At 56.8% G+C, this 20,725-nt stretch overlaps 2 protein-coding genes across 3 annotated transcripts; one reads left to right on the top strand and one right to left on the bottom strand.

Annotated features, from left to right (window-relative positions):
* Positions 1 to 1,180: 1,180 nt before the first annotated feature.
* RASD1 (ras related dexamethasone induced 1) lies at positions 1,181 to 2,989 on the top strand. 2 transcript variants are annotated; one of them, XM_068423449.1, is made up of 2 exons: positions 1,181 to 1,544; positions 1,798 to 2,989. In XM_068423449.1, exons 1-2 carry the CDS (start codon positions 1,259 to 1,261, stop codon positions 2,346 to 2,348), a joined length of 837 nt encoding a protein of 278 aa, XP_068279550.1. In that variant the 5' UTR covers positions 1,181 to 1,258; the 3' UTR covers positions 2,349 to 2,989. The 2 variants fall into 2 exon arrangements, with proteins under 2 accessions (XP_068279550.1, XP_068279551.1); XM_068423450.1 differs by having other exon boundaries at positions 1,869 to 2,054.
* Positions 2,990 to 5,059: 2,070 nt separating this feature from the next.
* On the bottom strand, positions 5,060 to 9,351 carry MED9 (mediator complex subunit 9). The gene is made up of 2 exons (XM_068423341.1): positions 9,200 to 9,351; positions 5,060 to 5,859 (listed from the first exon to the last, which is right to left on the bottom strand). The coding sequence occupies exons 1-2, from the start codon at positions 9,349 to 9,351 to the stop codon at positions 5,643 to 5,645; spliced, it is 369 nt and encodes a 122-aa protein (XP_068279442.1). The 3' UTR covers positions 5,060 to 5,642.
* Positions 9,352 to 20,725: the final 11,374 nt, after the last annotated feature.

Genomic DNA, 20,725 nt, shown 5'->3' with positions numbered 1-20,725 from the left:
GGCTGCAGGGCCCTGTGCTGTGGGCTCATGGCCCCAGCCCTGCCCGGGGCGGTATAGCCGGTGCCCTGCCCGGGGATTATAGCCGGTGCCCTGCCCGGGGCGCTATAGCCGGTGCCCTGCCCGCGCTGCCCGCTCCGCCGGCCGGGCCCTCGCCTGCCCCCTAGCGGGGGGGAGTCGGCGCTGCAGCGGCACCGCGCTGGGGCTGGGGTCGGGGCTGGGGTCGGGGCTGGGGGCTCAGGGACCGGCAGCGGTACGAAGCCCTCCTTCAAGGGGGCACCGCGCAGCCTCCAGCCCGGGCCGCAGCGCCCGGTGGGACGGAGGCTTCTCCCTGCTCCCGTCCCCTGCCCCGCGTCCGGGAGCACCCACCGCACAGGGGCTTTTCGCTGGTCTCTCTGCGGGGCAGGTGCCTGCACACCCGCTTCGGTGTAAAACAGTGAAAAAGCGCCGGGGAGAGGGCTGGGACCCCCCGGCACCCGCCGCCCCGGGTCCCTGCACCCGGCAAAGGGGTCCCGCAGCTCGGGGCGACCCCACTGCCCGGACCGGGCTGCGAACGGGACGGATACAAAGCACCGCGTCCGCGGGCTGAGCTGCAAAGGGGTCGGCTTGCAAACGGGACCCAGACGGGGCTGCGAACGGGACGGGCTGTGCAGCACCGGGAGCCCGAACCGGGCTGCGAACGGGACGGGCTGTGCAGCACCGGGAGCCCGAACCGGGCTGCGAACGGGACGGTGCTGCGCAGCACCGGGAGCCCGAACCGGGCTGCGAACGGGACGGGACTGCGCAGCACCGGGAGCCCGGACCGGGCTGCGAACGGGACGGGGCTGTGCAGCACCGGGAGCCCGGACCGGGCTGCGAACGGGACGGGGCTGTGCAGCACCGGGAGCCCGAACCGGGCTGCGAACGGGACCGGGCTATGCGGCACCGGGAGCCCGAACCGGGCTGCGAACGGGACGGGGCTGCGCAGCACCGGGAGCCCGAACCGGGCTGCAAATGGGACGGGGCTGTGCGGCACCGGGAGCCCGGCCGGGGCTGCGGCGGGCGCGGAGCCGTGCCCTGACTCAGCCGCCGCCGCCCCGGGCCGTGACGCGCCGAGGGGCGGTCGCTGCCGCCTCCATATAACGCGGCGGCGGCCGTGCCGAGCTCACACCGGCCTTTCCTGCGAAGGGAGCGAGGCTGAGCAGCCGGGCAGACATCGCCTTCCTCCTACTCCTCCTCCTCGTCCTTCCTCTCCGTGCAAGCTGCCCCTTCGCCGGCTTCAATGAAACTGGCAGCGATGATCAAGAAGATGTGTCCCAGCGAGGCCGAGCTGAGCATCCCCGCCAAGAACTGCTACCGCATGGTCATCCTGGGCTCCTCCAAGGTGGGCAAGACGGCCATCGTCTCGCGCTTCCTCACCGGCCGCTTCGAGGAGCAATACACGCCCACCATCGAGGACTTCCACCGCAAGTTCTACAGCATCCGCGGCGAGGTCTACCAGCTCGACATCCTGGACACGTCGGGCAACCACCCCTTCCCGGCCATGCGCCGCCTCTCCATCCTCACAGGTACTTGCCTGGGGAGCACCACGAGAGAGGGGGGTTCCTTGCCAGATTTCAGGCTTTCTTGCCCAGTTTGGGGATGTTTCTCCAGTCCCAGGAGGAGGGAGGTGGGATTTTGTGTGTACACGGGGTGGACGGGAGGGTGCAGGACCCAGGTGCTGCCCAGTCCTTCCCTCCCCAAGTCTCTGTCTGGCTTAGGCAGTGGGTCTCTGGGTGTCCCCGTCCCTGCAGCCATCTCACGTTCCCTCTTTGTCCCCAGGAGATGTGTTCATCCTTGTGTTCAGCCTGGACAACCGGGACTCCTTTGAGGAGGTGCAGCGCCTGAAGCAGCAAATCCTGGAGACCAAGTCATGCCTGAAGAACAAAACCAAGGAGAACATAGAGGTGCCCCTGGTCATCTGCGGCAACAAGGGTGACCGGGACTTTTACCGAGAGGTGCAACCCCGAGAGATCGAGCAGCTGGTGGGAGGGGACCCCAAAAAATGCGCCTACTTCGAGATCTCAGCCAAGAAGAACAGCAGCCTGGACCAGATGTTCCAGGCGCTCTTCGCCATGGCCAAGCTGCCCAGCGAGATGAGCCCTGACCTGCACCGCAAGGTCTCGGTCCAGTACTGCGACATCCTGCATAAGAAGGCGCTGAAAGGCAAAAAGCTGCTGAAAGAGGGGGGCCGGGGCAGCACGGAGGAGGCATACGGCATCGTGGCCCCCTTCGCTCGGCGACCCAGCATCCACAGCGACCTCATGTACATCCGGGAGAAAGCCATCGGCGGCGGGCACGGCAAGGAGAAGGACCGCTGCGTGATCAGCTAGGAGCCCCCGCTCGCCCCGCGACGGGAAGGAAGGGAGGAAAGGAGGAAGGGAGGGGGGAAAGATGCCCGTTTCCAAACTGACTTTGGGCAGGCAGGAAGGTGGGCAGGTGCCCAACCGGACAGAGAGGGGGTCGCCTCTTCCCCAGCCTCCCTCCTCCCGAGGGATCGCTTTCATCGGCTCCCTCCCCCGGGGGTGTATTTTGGGAGCGAGGGATGCGAAGGAGGGGAGGCTTTGGAGGGCAGGAGGGGGGTGTCGCTGGGACTGGCCTTCTCCGGGCAAAGAGACAGGGAAAGGGTGAGCTGTTGGGCGGCCAGGTGGGAGGATGAGCGTGGAGGGCACAGACCTTGGCGTTTCTTTCCCTCCCAAACCACCCAGCCTCGGGCACTGCCTTCAGGAGGGAGGGCAGAGGCATGCCAGCGTCTGCTTGGGGCTTTGGGGTTGGTTTTTTGTTCATTTCTTTTTTTTTTTTTTAAACTTGAGAAGCTGTGCACGGACTCTGGCTCTGTGTTGTGTGCTCGTGTGTGTCTGCAAAACACGTGGAGAAGACACTCCTAAGCTGTTACAAAGACATTGCAGAGTTACAGCCCCGATGGACCAAAAAACTGACTCTTGTTTACATTCGTCTTGTCTGATTTGCAAGATTTGGGGAGGGTGGGGGGAGTGGGAAGGGTTTTTTTAAATAAGAAAATAATAGGCACTTTATGTAGGTAGTGGTTGTCATTGACATGAACAAAAATATCTTCAAGTGTTTCTACCGTGGGTGAAACTTGATGTTTTATTTTTTCTACAGATTAATAAAATCTTTTTAAAACGACACCTGTGGGTTTGCCTTTGCTTCCTCGCCCTGCCCCGTAGCAAAACCAAATCCTGTTAAACCGAGACCTGAGCCCAGCTCCAAGGTGCTAAAAACGGCCTCTGGACTCAATCCCTTTATTACCCCATTTTCTCCGACTCCCAGTGCAAAGGTTTCCGTCTCTGCAAGCAGCCCCGTTTCTTGCCCCACAGGGTAATGAGGGGGCCACGCACACAGTTACTCAAACGGGTCACCGAGCCAGGACTCTTTCCTCACTTCACTAACGAGTGACGATCCTGCCAGCCCCACGACACGCCGGGCATTGGCATGTCATTCACGGCAGCAACCCAGCGAAGTGACATCACGCCGTTATAAAGAGCTGATTGTGTTTCATGCCTTTTCCCGATTAACTAAGCACACTTTAATGATGCCAACAGAGAGTGACTCACTTGCGCCCGTCCGGGATATTGTTTTTATTTTGCAATATGAGTAAAGGAAGTACTTTGCTCAAAAGGTCACCTTCGCATCTGGTGGTTTTTAATCTGTTCCTAATAACGAGTCGCAGTAACCGTTGCTAGAAGCGAAAGGGAAAGGCAAAAGCTCTTCCAAGAACAGCTCTCCCTGGCTCCAGCTGCTGTTTCAGTTCCTTTTCAGTCCCCGTTCCCCCACCCCAAGCAGCAGAACAAATCTGCGTTTAATACATATTAATGGCAAAAAAAACCAATCTATCAATCAAAGCTACAAAACTAAGGTGGGTGAGTGAGACTGTAAACCAAACTGCTTCAGTTTCGTTCGAAACTTGGATTCAAGTTGACAGAGTTAACTTGTTCCTGTGCTAAGTGCCAGGAATTTCTTTGGAAACACGTTGTTTCTTCCAGCTCCGCATATGCCCTGATTTCACAGGAACAGCAACTGGCAAAAAACAGGGAAACTGCTGTCCAGGCATGAGACACAAGTATTTATTGAGCTGGGACAGGCAATGGCTGGCAGAAAGGTAATTTCGGTAATAAAAAAAGAGTGTACATTGTGCTTTGTTTATCTTGGTGTTCTGCTTTACTCAGAGTTTACACACTGGCACCTTCCCAAAGAAAGTACTAGGAATACTTTACTAGCAGGGACAGAGCAAGCTCGACGCTACTGGTGAGTTGCAACCATCCCAGCTCCCAACAAGCAGAATTACTTGCCTCTTGGTTTAGGAAAGGCAAACCCCACCCAAACTGACTTCACGTCTCTTCCTTTGAAGGCAGGAGTGCTACCCACCCTCAGATGCTGCTTCTCAACAGATATTGTATTTCACTAGCTGGTTTTCCACCTCTTCCACTACTGACCTGCACCTTTCAGCATAATTCAGAGAACGGTGAGATTCAAGGTCCCGTCACATCTTTAGTCGGTGAGATGTGGTCCTGCTGATCAGGCTGTCATCTCCCACCGTAACAGCTCAGAGCAGGACAGGGAGCCCTGGGATCCCTCTGAATGCAACACAACATTCAAAAGCTTTCCATCGGCCGCTGGCAAATGTTCAAGCCACTCGAATGCTTGTGTTTGTGTTTGTGCCCCTGGAGCACTTTGGATGTGGAACTGACCCGTCCTGTTGAGCCTGACTTCTGTCACGTATGGAACTAAAAGCTCTTGTCGTTATGCCCTTTGTTTTGATTCTGCTTGTCCTTCCTCTGTTTCAAGAGCAAGATGCCCAAGGTACTGCCTATAAGCTTCCCTCGTCCAAGGAGACTTACACACCCAAAGCCTACTGAGATCCACTCCCCTGGCAGTCCCTGCTGTGCTCCCCCCAGTCACTCTGCTTCCAAAAAAGTGATGTAAAGACCCAGGAGCTGGGCCCAGGCTACACACGGCCTCTGCGCTGCCAAAGTCCTGCCCTTGCTCAGCCCGCATCCACTCAGTGAATACACCAGGGGGGCAGTTTGGAATTTCTAATCTTTATTTGACTCATCTCAGACACAACCATCACTTGTTTAAAAAGAGAGAGAAATACAAAAGTAATTGAAAACAATCATTCCTCTTTCGACACAGGCTGGAAAGTGCCCCAGAGACCCTTTCTGGGAGCAGGGCCAAACAGCTCACGCTTCCCTCTTACGCTCCCTTTTGATGTTGGGACACTTTTAAGTGAAAAAAATGGCAAAAATGCCCTCTTTTTCTTGTTGAAGTTAACCAGCAGGTACTTTGACCCTTAGCGAGGAGAAAACATAATGTCTCCTGCTTGCTTAAATGTAAAAAAAAACCCCACCCCAAGAGAAAACAGAAGAATTGCATTTATAAGTGCACAGTCCTACAGCAGACCAAAGTGAACGTACCGCTGTAATCATCTGTGAAGCACACAGTGTTCTGGTGCAGTGTCACATGCCTGCGATCCACACGGACGCAACTTCAAAGCAACGCCACCAAAAAACCATAAAAGAAAGAAAATAAACTTCTGCCACCTTTTTCTCTCCTGTTCAGCCAGGAGAGGAGGTATGTCAGACCCAGAGAGCAGAGCTGCTCCCTTCCTACTCCTTGGGGATTTCAAACATGCAAAGGCTCTTGTACTTCTGCAGCAGTTCATTTTTGGTCCGGACCTGCTCCCGCAGGTTCTGCAGCTGCTGCTGCTGCTGCTCTGGGCTCACACCGATGCCAGGCATGGAGCTGATCAGCTTCCTCATCTCCTGGAATTTGTTCTTGAGCTCATTCAGCACCTGGTGAACATCCTGGCTGTCCTTGTCCATGCTGCAGAGGAGAGAAAATGGAGAACTGTTCAATTCTCCTATTGGAAAGTGAACAACCTGCTGGGGTGACTGTCATTTCCAGTGCAACCAGAGCTTGAACTGGAATTCAGTGGGAAACTTTTGCTCTTGGTATCTAGCTACACATACCTAATTCACCTATCCCAATAAAATGGACACAGATAGACATACAGACTGGGTAGCCTCTGGGGCAAACTGGTTTCCTGCTGATTTCCAGCACACAATCCAGTTACCTCAGGACCCATCAATCAGGTTAGGAGCCGGGCTGCAGCTTTAAAACATTCACATGGAGCAGGCTAAATTCTCCCTCTGTTTGAACCCCCGCATCTCATTTTGGGGAAGGTAACATTACATACATGTGTTGTGTGTAGGCACCTGGAAAAAATGATTTTGGTCTCACCCGTGACCTGTTGCTGCTGGAATACAAAAAAAACAATGCAGCTGAACAGCTTGACAGTGGAGAATAGGAACTGTTCCCCAAAGTATCAGAGAGTATCCAATGGCAGAGAAAATGGTACTTCGGAGCTTTAAACCGACTCTCTGGGGATACACACCTAACAAAAGAGAAGCAACAGCTTTTTTTTAAGAGCAGCACAATTGGTTCTGCAGCCAGCTCGGTGCTTTTCAAGGATCAGTGTTGTCTGAGGCAGCGTCTGCCCTCAAACCCTCATTAGTATCTGCCTCAGCTTTGTTAGCGCCAGCGAGTTTTACTGATTCCAGGCAAAAGCAAGTCCCCGCTTCCAGGGCGCCTGTTAATAACGAGAGCGGGATCCTAACGGTCTTTGAAAAGTGGGAGCCCGTTCAACAGCCAGACCTAAAAATAAATCTGCTTGGCATGACCAGGGCAGAGAGGTGCTCGATCATAACTTTGGGGAATCGTGACATGGCTGAGAGCAAAACTTTTAACCAGATGGTCGCAGTTCATTTCAAAAGCCTCTTGGAACAAAATATTCATTACTCCCTTCTAAATAAAACTGCAGCTGGTACTATAATGTATCCCCATTATGCAGGCATTCACGGTCAGGTCGGCAGTGGAAAAATACAGGCACACACACAAGCCCACGGCACATCTGGGGAAGGATGGGTTGACACTGCCTTTAATCCACCAGAGCTGCAGGCTGGCTTTGAGAGGGACGTCGTCCCCGCTCCAGGTATCCCCGAGTCTTGTTCCCTTCCCCACCACCAGAGAACTGAGGGCTGCCTGTCCAACTGGTTGATCCAAAGGAATAAATATTTCAGGTTTGTTTTTTTTTTTTCTGATGGGTGGTTTTCCTGTTGGATCAAGGCACTGAAGCGGCTCCTTCTTTGAGGGCATGGCCAGGCAGGGGTGAGGAGGTGTGGGAAGAGACTGCAGCTGCCTGAAGTAACACTGGATTCAACACAACGTCCAACCACAGCCTGTGCTGACGGACCGCACTAAGACCTCCCTTCAGGCACAGTGCTCTTGATCACACCAGCACAACCCACCGTTGATGGAGCCATGTGCTGGGACCTCAGCGGCAATGCCGTTCAGCTGTACAAGGGTGAAAATATCAGCAAGCCCTGCCTGGGAAAACTTTCTCCGGACTCAAACAACAGGAAAGAGCATGTGTCCTCAAATGTAAGCAAATTTATGTGATACATCCTCGCTCCCAAGCACAGAGTCACCTTGGAGATGTGTCTTCAGGGCTGAGTCAGTGTCAGAACAGCAGGGCTGGGCTCTGTGACTAGTGGCTGTGTTAAAGGATAATACATTTGCCATCTGTCAGTGACATGAGGCAACACATCCCACCTCTTGCCTCTGTGGTACTACGTGTCTGCAGCACTGTTTGGCATATCTACGTCTGCTCAAGCTGCCCAGGAAATGCCGTGTGTGAAGCTGAGGGAGGTAGCTGAGCAGCAGGAGTGGGTGGCTCACTGCGACAGGGCACAAGATATCCTAGGGACGGTCATCTCTGGGTCACCATGACCTGCTCAGTGACACAAAGGAATCTAGGAGGTCTCAGCCCATGGCTAGTGCCCACTTTGCTTATGTCCATGTATGCACCTGCCAACGGGCTTAGCCTCACTTCTGTGGTGTGGACAGATCGGGCAGAATCAAGGTCGGGCGCAACTGCCCACCTCCAGCATGACAGTGAGACTGAGGGAGAGCAGAGGGCTTGTGTTCTCACGCCCGTTCTGTATCCGGACCAGTGTGTCGGGGTATTCAGTCCTTCCTTGCCATGGCGCTCAGGCTGCAGAGTCGTTAAGGGTGAACCTCTCCCACCGTTCAGACGTGCTTGATAAAAGTGAAACATCAGCAGGACACAAACCAGCCTCAGCTCCTAAATAAGTGCACAGGGAAAGGGCAGCCAGGCCCACAACGAGTAACAAGGGAATTCATGCTTCCCATGCCCTCTGCCTCACCCCGCAGTGTGCCCAGGTGAGAGCATGGAGTTGGCCTGGATGGATGTTCGTGGCAGTGCCATGCCCCTACCAGGACCTCAGACAAGGTACTTTTTACCCTTACAGTACTGATCTTGAACTGGGAAGAAAACAGTTTAACCTGTACCACTGCAGAAGCCATCCTCCTTTTTACAACTCCACAGAAATGGGCTGCACTCCTGTCCCAGCACTGCCTCTATTTTCTGAGGCCGTTATCAGCCAAACAGTACAGTCATCTGGAGCAATAACCCAGTGCAAGCACAACGCTCCTGCTCCTGGGTGGGAATGGTGGGGCAATGTACCTGGGCCATCGGAGCACCTGCACTGCCCGGGTGGCCCAAACATCACCCAGGTATTGGTGTGACTCAGAGCAGAGATGCGCTTGGGGCTGTACCAGCTCCAACACTCTTCCCAGGAACCACTGCCGGGAGAAAAAGGGCAAAGGAGATGCTGGGAAGTTGGAGAGCATCACTAGAGGGGTGACCCCATAGCCCTGCTCCCCACCCAGGGCACCCCGAGGATGTTGGTGGCTGGAGAGCATAATGAGGAGGAGGATCCCATTGTCCTGCGCCCCATCCAGGGCACTCTGGGGATGTTGGGGGCTGGAGAACATCATTAGAGGAGGATCCCATTGCCCCACTCCGTCAGGGGCACCCGGAGGACGCTGGTCTGGGAGAGCATCATGAGAGGGGGGACCCCACAGCTCTGCTCCCCACCCAGGGCACCCGAGGACGCTGGGGGTCAGACAGCATCATTAGAGGTGGGTGGCTGGAGCAGGGATGAGGTGCCCGGGCCGGGCCCGGTGCAGGGCAGCTCCTGCCATGCGGTGTCCGGCGCGGGGGGGGCCCGGTGCCGGCGGGGCGGGGGGAGGCCCGGTGCCGGCGGCCCGCGGTGCGGCCGGTGGCCGTGGCCGCCGTTACCATTTGATGATGTCGTGGACGAGCGGCAGGAAGGAGAATTCCTCCTGCGCGGGCGGCGGCGGCAGCGGCGGCGGCTTCTGCTCGGCGGGCGGCTCGGCCGGCGGCGGCGGCTCCTCGGCGGCGCGGGCGGCAGCGGGGCCCCCCGAAGCCATGGCGGAGCCCGGCCGGCGGCCGCGGCGCCGCGCAGTGACGGCGCGGGGCGGAGCTCGGCCCTGCCGCCCCGCCCCGCCGGTCGCCTGCGCCGGGGCCTGGGCTGGGCCTTCGCCCGAGCTTGAGCTTGCGCCAGGGTCTGGGCTAGGCCTTCCCGCGAGCTTGGGCCTGCGCCGGGGCCTGGCCTAGGCCTTCCCCTGAGCTTGAGACTGGGCCTGCACCGAGGCTTGGGTTGGGCCTTCGCCTGAGCTTGAGCCTGGGTCTAGGCCTGCGCTGGGGTCTGGCCTAGGCCTTTCCCTGAGCTTGGGCCTGGGCCTGCACCTGCGCTGGGATCTGGCCTAGGCCTTCCCCTGAACTTGGGCCTGAGCTTGAGCTTGAGCTTGGGCCTGGTCCTGTGCCAGGGCCTGAGCCTGGGCCAGGTCTGGGCCTGGGTCTGAGCTGGGGCTTGGCCTGGGCCTGAGCTGGGACTAGGACCAGGACTGGGGCTGGGCCTGAGCTTGGGCTGAGCCTGAGCCTGGGCCTGAGCTTGGGCCATGCCCCTGCGACCCCCCACCAATCCCCCCCTCCCACCCAAGCCCCACGCGCCCCACTGGCGCATTGCCCCGTGCAGGACCGAGCTCCGCGCAGGAGGTGGGAGGTCGGAGGAAGGACAGAGCGTGGGGTCCCGCACCCCGAGGGCAGGGCGAGGAGAAGGGCTCCCAGGAACCATCCCGCACTGGCCTGGCGGCTGCTCCCAGCCCCTCGGAGCTCTCAGGTGGGTGTCCCAAGCCTGCGCGCATCCTTCCCTTTCGAGCCAAAGCTTAGGGGAAAAATTGCGTTATTCTGTGTTAAATCAGTAACCCCAGCAGGGTTTCGCTGTCTTTTAGATCCCAGCTTTCCGCCGTGGTTTTTCGTTAGTTGGTGTCCTTAGTTTGACTTTAATGCAACTGGGGGCAATATGTCGAGGGAGCTGAGTGATGGGAAAACGGTCTTTGTAATGCTTTAAAGACGGATGCTTACGCGGGACCAGGCTTTCTGCCCAAGGGAGGAAGCACGGCTGACATCAGTCGGAGGGAAAGTGAGCTGGAACGTTGGCTGAGAGCCTGAGCTGGAAACTGGAGGCATCTGGAAGAAGAGAGACAGAAATCTGGTGTCAGGGCTGGGACCGCTGCGAAGCTGGGAGAGGGGGAAGAAATGGGGCTCTGGTGTGACTGACCTGTGCGTGAAAGGTGGCTTGAGATGGCGCGTGGTCGAGGCTGGGAGATGGAGGATGATGCCCCTCTGCACCAAACGGCCTCAGGGTTTGCTTCAGCAAACTGCTGCTGCTGTGTTTAAACCCCTCCATCAACACAAAGGATCGCAGCGCTGATAATACCAGCCACAGTCATGAGTTTTTCCTCCTGGCTTGGCTCAGAGAAAATGCATCGTTTAATTTTTCATTTGAAATGGGCCCCCCTGCTCAACAGTTATGGGCTGAGGATGACTGGGAAGGCAATTTTCTTTTTTAAACCAATTTATTTCTAAAAGCAAACAGAGGCTATTTATATATCAAATGAGAATGCTGGTAACCATTTAGACACGTAGAGTATTGACTGTTTGCTCTAAATATAGCAGATGCAATCGCTCACTTTGTTCCTACTGTCAGGAAGAGATCCCAGCTCGGGCGCTGATGCTGGAATGTGCGAAGGAGCGCAGGGGAGCCCAGGTCCCGCGGAGCAGATCCCTGCGGGGAGGCTGCTGGTATTTATGGTCCTTGAGTGAGCCAAGCAGGAGGTACAGGATGCTGCGTCCTTCGCGTGGGGCTGAGCCGAGAGGGTCATTTCTGTCACTTTTTATGGGCTGTTTCTAAAGCGAGACTTGATTCTGGCTCCGTGGGGGACACTTTCCGCTGTACTGGGCTGGTTTTAACTCTCCCCTTGACTTTACGGAGGAAGGCGGCTAATTGCTAGGCTGCTGGACGCCTGCCTCTGATGGGTGAGTCAGGCAGTCGTTAGAGCAGGTGAGAACACGCAGATACCGTTCAGCCATACCTAAAGTACTGTCAATCAGCATTTCTTTGCGCCAATTCAGTTCCCACTTTGGGTCATGTGTTCCCACAGCAGCTGGAACACACAGCTTTATCTCGCTGGCTTTCCTCCCTCTCCCGGCCTCTCACCTTCCCCTTCTCATGGGAACAGCTCCTCCAGCTCCCTCAGGTGACCCCTCTCTGTCCTTTGGGGCTTGTCATGTCTCGTGGCAAGTCCAGGGGAGAGTGAAGATGTTTTGCAGTAGGGCTGTGGTTTGACAGGCTCCTCCATCACTGAAGATGCTGGTGAATTGGTCAGATGAGACTGTGTGTTCACCATTTGAGTGTCAGCCTGTGTGAGTGGCAGAGCAGAGCCGTTGTCTGTACCGTGGCAGTGTGTCCGTATCTCTGGTGAGGACTGCGGGGAGAGGTGAGACCCAGCTGACAGGTCAGGGAGAGAAGAGGAGACATACTTTTGGGCACGCAGACAAGTGTTGACCTCAGCTGAAGAGCAGTGCTGGTGTGCCCTAACCTTCACCTGCCCTTATGGAGCTCCAAGCTGTGAGACCCTTGTCCCCATGGGGTGGCTATTTGATGACCTGGGTTACGTCCTTGTTATGCAGTTCCTAATAGATGTCACCACCAATGTGGTCTTCCCCATCCACATCACTTTGCAGTCCTGTCGGGGTCTCCATCTCGGATGGAAGGGCTGTGTCTGACCGTCCACTGTTCTCATGTGGAGCCGGTGTTGATCTGCAGTTCCTCCTAATTTTCAGTCTGGATTTTTTTACCCACTGTCAGATCCTCAGCAGAAGGTTTGAATGAGCACCCTATGAAAACTCTTAGTGAGGCAGCTAAAGCATGAAGAAAGATGTTTAGTGTTGAACGAAGAGAATAATTTCTCCCCTGGATTTGGTAATAAACCTGAAGTGTAAAGGATCGACCTGTTTTTCCTCAGTACACATTTGATTGTGGCTCTTTGTATAATTCACTCGCTGGACAGCCAGCTTCTGAAATGGGCAAATGTCTCCAAACCACCTGATCTCCCACATCTTAAAGCCATCACCGACACTGATTGCTCACCCAAACGTTTGGTGAACCCATTATCCAGAAACCAGCTGATCAAATAATCCCTTTTCAGAGCCTCTTGTGCCTGTTTCCTTTACGATACCAATGTTACTCTTTTTTTCCTGTCATTTCTATACAAATTGCACCTCTTGTCTGCTTCCAAAGGTAGCTTGTGAGGGATTTACCACCAGTTATTTAATTCAGCACCAGGTGACTCTATGCCTTTCACCATTTCCTTACAATGGCTTGACGTTTTTATATTGATGGTCTGGCATTTCACTGGGCTCTGCTTCGCACTGCTGGACCATCTGGAGCTTGTGCTGTTGCCACCAGCTCTGTTACTGTTTTTTACTTTATCTCTTCCTCCTGCTCCTGCACTGTGTCATCAGCCTGGATTTTCTATTTAAGTCTTGCTAAGCTGCCGTGGTGGGTTAGTCTGCATTGCTAAGTTGGGAAGGTGTTGTCAGGGTTGTGGCCGCCTGGGATGGGGTGATAGGAATGAGAAGTTACAGCTCCAGCCCTTAGTTGTGGTCAGCAGCACAGAAACGTTGGCCCTTTTCGTTAGGTCATGACTGTGATCCTGCAACTGCTCAGGTTCCTTCCCAAGATCCCCTTAATTTTGACCAGATGGGAATTTGGTCTCAGGCTCTTCCCCATCTTGAGTCCTGGCATCATTCAGGAACCATTTCAGGGTCCTGGTGTCCTTGGCTCCTTGGAGGTGCTGATGGGAATGGCAAGCTTCATCATTTGAAGCCATGAAACCACCAGCTGCCGGGGGAACCCTGCAATGTTCTGTCCCGGGGCTGCGGTGGGGAGAAGGGCTGTCAACCCATGGCCCAGGAGATGCCGTTCTCGAGGAGAGAGGCTGCCTCTCCCAGGGAGCCTGGCATACGGGGCGGAGCCTGGCATACGGGGCAGAGCCTGGGACAAGACACAGCACAGGAGGTTTGGCCAAGCTCGTTGTAGCTCCGGGCTGGGTGTTGGAGCCACAGGGCAGTGGCCTGGCCATGAAGGCCAGCGCTTTGGTACACTGAGCCTCGGGGGGAGAATGGGGATGATTCAAGGGCACAGGGAGTGTCCAGCGATCTCATGATGTTCACTGGTGCCACCCCACCACTGAGCAAACACGGGGGCCAGCCCAGGCTGCGTGCCACCCCGAGCATGGAGGGCTTCTTGCACAAGGTCAGCTACGCAGAAACATGGATCCAGGAACACACGCAGTCAGATCAGCTGCAGCCCCCAGCCTGGCCCATCTCCGGGCACAGGTGGCTCTGAAGCTCCCTGCCTCTGTCAGGCAGTGCTGTGCCCATGGGGCATCTTGGGGTGGTGGGTCCTGGGAGCCACCCATCCCTGCAGGGTCCCACCAGGCCATCCCAGAGCTGGGCTCGAGCACTCCCAGCCTGTTTCCACCCAGTGCAAAGGGGCAAAACTCACCTCGCAAGAGCAAGGCAGGAGCTTGGAGTGCGAATTTGGGGTGTCCCTGAGGAAACCTACCCCTGCAGAGGGATGTGCCCTTGTTACCCATGGGCAAAACCAGCCCTGGGTCCCTGCTGGCTCTCACCTGCAGCGGGGTGACTCAGCAATGTCCCCGCCGTTATTTACAAATAATGAGTTAGCCATAAAGCACGTGCCACGAAACGCATGAGGCAGTGACGTTTGCGCTCTCGATACGCAACCACAGCCTTGAAGCAATGCTGCAAGAATCTGTACCAGTGCCCAGCACCCAGCCTGGGCAAGGATGGCTTCCTTGGCCCCCCTGGATGCACGTCCTGCGCGTTGGGAAGGTGACGGAGCAGGACAGCACATATGTGATTCTGTGATTAGCCATTGGAAGGGGCTGCCCACGGAGGTGGTGGAGTCACCATCTCTGGAGGGGTTTAAGAAAAGACTGGACATGGCACTTAGTGCCCTGGTCTAGTTGACATGGTGGTGTCAGGGCAATGGTTGGACTCGACGATCCCAGAGGGCTCTTCCAACCTGATTGATTCTGTGATTCTGTGATATGTGTGCATCCCTGGGCACACGCATCCCTGTGTGCATCCCTGTGCTCATGCATCCCTGTGCTCGTTTATCCCTGTGCATGTGGATCCCTGTGTGCATCCCTGTGCTCGTGCATCCCTGTGCTCCTGCATCCCTGTGCTCGTGCATCCCTGTGCATGTGGATCCCTGTGTGCATCCCTGTGCTCGTGCATCCCTGTGCTCCTGCATCCCTGTGCTCGTGCATCCCTGTGCGTGTGGATCCCTGTGTGCATCCCTGTGCTCGTGCATCCCTGTGCTCGTGCATCCCTGTGCATGTGGATCCCTGTGTGCATCCCTGTTCACGTGCACCCCTGTGCTCGTGCATCTGTGCGTCCCAAAGCAGCTCTGCCCCGCGCACGGGCGCAGTGTGGGTTTCACGGCTCGCTCTGTTCAGAGGACAGACTTGTCGAGATAAATTTATCAGGGTGCATGTAGCAGGGACTTGCTAATGGGGCCTCATTAAAGACTTCATTGAAATCCCTGCTCCCTTTCTTGGCGTAGTTCTTATTCTGCTAAAGTGGGTCAGGCTTTGTTTGTGTGTTTGTCAGGTTCCCTTCAAGTGTGGCAGGAAAAGCCATTACCTGATGTTTGAGCACTTCAAAATGTTGTTCTTTGGTTGCTTAATGCGAGGGGAGAGGAAAGGGCCTTTGTTTGGACTTTGTTTTAGCACCACTGAGAAGGCATCAGGTTAAGATTTTAGCCTGTCCTTTGCTCAAATTGCAAATACCATTTCGCTATAATTGGCCTAATTACTGAAAACAGACAAATTTTACAGGGGCTTTGCAAGAGGAATCAGGTGTCCCTGAAGAATACAGTTTTATGTGCCAGAGCAGTGGGTTTCTGGGGCAGCACTGGCATCGTGGGAGACACATCTCTTGCAAATCAAGGTGCTGGGAGATGGAGAAGTCTCCATCCACCTCCAGCGAGAAATCATTTAATCCTTCTCCTGGCCTGGGGAAAGGTGCATTTCTGCAGGGCCGCGGCCACAGCGAGAGCAGCATTTTGGTGAGCCTTCCTCCTCCCGGCCCTGGGCTCCCTTTGGCAGCCGCAGCCAAGCCCGGACCCCCGAGGTGCTGCCGTCCCCCCCCTGGAGCAGCGTGTCCCCCTCCTCGGCCGTGCCGGCAGCTCTTGCCCGTTGTCGGGGCTGGCAGCCCGCGGGGTGGCTTGTCACGGTCACGCGTCCCTGGCCTCGCAGAGCCCTGTTTGCCAAGGGTTTAATGTTTAGCCGCTAATAAACAAAGCCTATCAGGGAGGTTTCGCTGACGAGGTAGCTGAACTTTCCTGGGAATTCTGCTGGCTTTCGCAGCACAAACAAGGCCAGGATGTGGTGGCATGTTTGCCTCAGATAAAGTTTTCAATGGAAAATGGCCTGGGTTTTCCTAGAGCAGGCTCCCGACATCCCTCCGGCTCCCACTCCCTTGCTCCTGGCCACCCCTCAGGCATCGGCTGGTGATCTGGTGCTCAGCCATATACCATCCAAAAGCTTCTCGCCATCCTGGCCACACTCTGATTTATCCGAGGGGTTGTTTGTCAGGCTGGGGTTGGTTTGGGGCTTTGGCTCTGAGCAGCTGTCGGGGAGCAGGGCTTGCTTCGTTCGAGCAGCACCACAATAAGGTTTTCAAACCATGTCAAGGGGGAAAAGAAAAACCCTCCTCGTTGTTCTGACTTGAGAAATGTGTGGATTTGGCCTTTATGCATTTCCCCCGTTGGCATTTCTCAGCCAGAAGCCTGACTTTTTCCCCCAAAGGAATGTGCCCTAAAGCCCAGCTCAGCAGCTGCTGCCTGGCTCAGTGGCCATCGAGTGCCCATGGCTTGGTCCAGCCTGGAGCTGGCTTGGGCCCATTTCTACCTCGTGGATAAAGCTGAGCCCAGCCTGGTTCATCATTAATCTGAATGCAAACAAATGTCATTAGAGGCATTCGGCTCTCGGATAAACACTTGCCCATCCTTGCTCTCGCTCCCGTGCAAAACCAGCCCTCCTGGCACTGCGGGAGGCTCTTCGGATGCTCCCGCTGCGTTTTGCTCTTCCTCCGTGGCAATGGAGCTCCCAGCAAGGCTGGGCGCCACGTCTCCCCTGCCCAGGGATTACGTGGGGAGCTGGCTGCTGGCTGGCCTGTTCCAGCATCTCTCAGCAACTGCAAAGATAATTGCCATGAGTCTAATTGTTCCTGCTGGATAACGAGCATTTTGCATCATCATCCCCAGCTGCCGAGAGCATCATCTGAGTTGCTATTTCAGTGACGGAAAGCAGCTCCTCTGGGCTGGGAAAGGCTGAACCAGGCTGGATCCAGCCACCCAAAGCAAAGCCCCCACACCGAGCCCCCACTGACAGCATTTCCCTGCCAACGCAGCCTTCCCCTGGTTTGGGCTGTGGTTTGAACCTCTCCTTCGCACAGGCACTGGTGTCCATGAGCTCTGGAGGATGGGGGATCTCTGAGGTCCCTCTTTTCCTCCTGTTGCTAAATTTTATGATGTTTTAAACTAGCTAACAGGCTCACAAACCTGCAGGCAGACCTGCTCCATGCTGGCGAGACACGTGGCCCGGGCTGGGACCACAACAAACACCACCCTTTCCCCCACGGGCAACGGGGCGGATGAACCAGCCACGAGACACAGACCCCTGACTGGGCATTGATTTTTCCTCCAGCAACAAGCGCTCTGCAAGACCCAGGAACTCGCCACCTCCCGGGCAGGGCCGACCACGGCCAAGGCTGCTCTGATGCACGAGGCTCGCTTGGCAGCAGGAGCGAGCATTTGAGCAAGCCGAGAGCGCGGCGCTTCACTCCCTGCACCCCATCCAGCGCCTGGCAGGGCTGCTGGAAATTGCTCGGTGCCGCAGGATGTGTTGAGTAGCTGCGGGATCCCCGCTCTGCTCCTGCTCACAAGCACGCAGTTTTGGGGCAGCATCAGCAGAGGCTGTCCATCCCACCCCATCCCATCCCATCCCACCCCGTCTGTCCCCCCCCCATGCCATCCCATCCCCTCTGTCCCATCCCATCTCATCCCATCCCATCTGTCCCATCCCATCCCATCTTATCTCATCCCATCCCGTCTGTCCCATCCCATCCCGTCCCATCCCATCTGTCCCATCCCATCCCACCCCATCCCATCCCATCCCACCCCATCCCATCCCATCCCATCCCATCCCATCCCACAGCTCCCAGCCCAGCCTTGGTCCCTGCACCTTGCTTGCTTTTTATTTATTCTCCACAAACCAGGAGGCTGCAGCCAACTGCCAAGTGCAAACGTTCTTCTCAGAGCAGCACACCTCGAGTTAACCCTCCGGGCTCCTCAGCATCACAGAAGCTTTCAAACACCGTTTTTCCCTCCCCTGCTCTGGAGGTTGCACGGCCACAGCCCAGCAGTGAGGAGGCGATGCTGGGCAGTGAGGTCCATGCTCTGCTGCCTCTGCCCTGTGAGTGTGGCCAAGCTGCCTTCGCCATACCCTGCCTTGGCTGCTGGAAGGGATTTGGGGACATCAATGTGGCATAAAGACTAAAGGCAAAAGGGTTTTCCTGCCTGGTTGTCACTCGTGCCCCTAATGCCGTGCACAAGCCCCTGGAAATGGGTTTGCAAAGGATGCTGCTGAGCATGCAAGGGTGATTCGGGGCTTGAGATGAGTCCTACAGGCTGGCTGGGAAAGGAGAGGAAAAAATGTCTCAGGGCAAGAGAGGGGAGAGATAAACGGTGCATCTGTGCTGGGAGCATGAAGCCATCAGCTTCCCTGGTGCCACAGAGCTGCGGGGTGACTGGATCCGGGCTGTGCCAGCCTTGGATGGAGCCAGGCTTGGGGAGAGCCACCTGGAGCCCCCTGACAGAACCCTCTGGCTGCAGAGGAGCCCTGCCCGGGGACCTGCTCCAGCTCCCAGGGGCTGTGAGGGGCAGGGGTGATGGGGGTGGCTCCCCCCTACCCCGTGCAACCCGCACCCCACTCTTGGCCCCGCTCGCTGCCGGGGTTGCCATCCTGGGGCACAAGATTTGATACGTGCCAGGGCACAGGCTGTGCTCGAGAGGGGAAGAGGTTAATTTAGTGCAATGATCTTGTTCTGTCATTGACTGTATGTGACACCTTTGGGAGCTGCAACGCGCTGCCATTCGTTCAGCTCGAGCTTTTGGGGCTGGGGTAGGTGTTGTACTGAAACAGCCTCTGCTGCTGCCCAGAGCGGGTTTTTGGGGGGCCGGGAGGGAAGGCGCCATCCCTGTGATCCAGCTGGGCCCTCGTGGTGGATTCGTGCCTCCTAATTACAGTTCTCCATGTTCCCTGAAAACAAAAGGCGTAATTAGCCGGAGGTCGGGAAACGCGGGGAGCCGGGAGCAGCCTCCGGAGCTGGCGGCTGCTCGAGGGCTGGGCTGCAGCTCCTGCTTTTGCAGGATCCCATCTCCCCCTCCCCAAACCAGCCGCTGGCATTTCTCCTGCCACCGTCCCCATCCTTCTCCCTTGGTGTGCCGCATCCGCTCGGGCATCCTGGGAGGAAAAGCGGGCGCTGGCAAGAGCTCCTCGCTCTCACCCCACCACCGCCGCACCCCTGTGAGCACACAAACACTCTTCTCTTTCGCCAGCTCCGTATTAGCCGGTGCTGTATATACAGTATAATCCACCCACGGGGTATCCAGGCTGTTCTTGGCTGGGAAGGACAGAACATCCTTGTGATTCGAAAGGTCAAAGTGAATGTCAATACACTGTCGGCTCGAGTCAGCAAGAATGCCAGCGCTGCCTTGGGGACACAGGGTGCTCGGGGGGAGAGTCGTGGCTGTTGGGTACGCTGCTCCCTGCACAACGGGCACGGGCTCCCCGAAAGCGCTCCGCTTGCCGCTGTTCCTGCCACAGGGACCCTTTGCATTTCTCCCCCAGCCATCCCAGCAGGAGGGCTGCCCACAAAGCCCTCGATGCCGGCAGCACCGGCTCCTCTAACGATGGTCCCATCTAACGAGAATGAAGCCTTCTTGGGGCTCGGGGGATTTTGGAAGTGGATTAGGAAATCCCTTCGTGTGGCGGGGAAGACCCTGGGAGCTGATGGTGTTTTGCAGAAGGGCTTTGGGGCCGTGCTGGGCGCAGGGGGTCTGTGATGTGGTCGCCCCGGACGCAACATTCCCACACGTCTCCCTTCCCTGCACGTCTGGGCAGTTCAGGGAGTGGGAACGTGAGCATGAACTTGGGCACGAGGTTCTCCAAACCCATGTTTTGGGGAGCCCCCGGCTCTCGCCAGCCCAGCGCCGGCGGCAGGAGCTGTGCAGCCAGGCAGGAGCCGCGGCACACATCGGTCTCCGCGTGTGCCGAGGTCGGGGCGGGCGGCGGGAGCTGGCAGTGCTGCCCAGCCTGGCAGGGCTCTTGCAACCCCGACCTTTCTGGTTTTGAAAACAGGACGGGAACAAGACGCGCTTTTGTTTTCAGTTCAGGAGCTGGAACGGGACCTTCGGGCTGTTCTTGGGATGTTACAGCATCCCGGGTGCCGCGGGGGGGATGGGCCACGCTCCGACACCCCGGGCGGCCTCGCTGCACCCTTGCACCGTTCTTATTTCGTCCTTGGGCTGCAGAGCCCAAAGCTCTCCCCATCCTCCCCTGCAGCCAGGATGGCTGGGGGTGCTTCCCCAGGGCCACCGGCAGGGATGAGCGGCTCTCGTGAAGGGACAGCCTTCAGCTGGAAACCCCACCGACCCTCGCCACGGCTCACGTGCCTGGTGAGCCCAGCGAGGTCAGGGAGTTTGTGCCACTGCTTGATGCAAAACGTGACTGTTGCCCTTGGTGGCACAGGGCGCTGAACCAGAAAACCAGCGTACAAGGAATGCCCCCACCTTGTCTCACCCCCGAAACCCGGCTTGTGGCTACCAAGCAGCCCCTGGCCAGTGACCCCAGACCATGCTGTGGGGACGCAGCTGGGAACAGGAGGGCAGGGAGCGGCTGTGGCTTGCAGAAAGGCCATGCTTATGCCTATTGCACGGGGCAAAATGGGGTAGAGCCCCACATCCAGCCACCAGCAGAGTTGGCTGGTCCTTACCCAGGGACCTGGGGACCTCTGAGTCGCAGAAATTAGGGACAATATGACCCTGCACCACCAAAATTAGGACAATGCCCCTGGGGAGCCTCTCCCTGCATGGGGCTGGTTTGCTGCTCGATGTATCAGCCACGAGGTGAGCAGGCAGGAGATAACGAGGGTATTTTGTTCCTGTGGTGTGGAAAGGGCTGTTTCTAGAAGAAAAGACAAATCACCGCATCCCCCCGATAGCTGGTGGGGACCTGGCACCTCGCTGTCACCCACTGCCTGCCCCGGAGCAGCCCCAAGGACAAAAAGCTCAGCAGCTCTCTG

This window comes from Nyctibius grandis, chromosome Z (assembly GCF_013368605.1).
Source record: "Nyctibius grandis isolate bNycGra1 chromosome Z, bNycGra1.pri, whole genome shotgun sequence".
Taxonomy (NCBI): domain Eukaryota; kingdom Metazoa; phylum Chordata; class Aves; order Nyctibiiformes; family Nyctibiidae; genus Nyctibius; species Nyctibius grandis.
The sequence above is the reverse complement of the archived record's forward strand: the minus strand, read 5'-3'. Positions and strand labels throughout refer to the sequence as shown.

Bases quoted from the DNA above. Each gene is read 5' to 3' on its own strand.
- RASD1 (XM_068423449.1), top strand. From the start codon at position 1,259: ATGAAACTGGCAGCGATGATCAAGAAGATGTGTCCCAGCGAGGCCGAG. The intron at 1,545-1,797 runs GTACTTGCCTGG...CTTTGTCCCCAG, and splicing joins CCGCCTCTCCATCCTCACAG to GAGATGTGTTCATCCTTGTG.
- MED9 (XM_068423341.1), bottom strand. From the start codon at position 9,351: ATGGCTTCGGGGGGCCCCGCTGCCGCCCGCGCCGCCGAGGAGCCGCCG. The intron at 5,860-9,199 runs GTAACGGCGGCC...TCTCCTCTGCAG, and splicing joins GTCCACGACATCATCAAATG to CATGGACAAGGACAGCCAGG.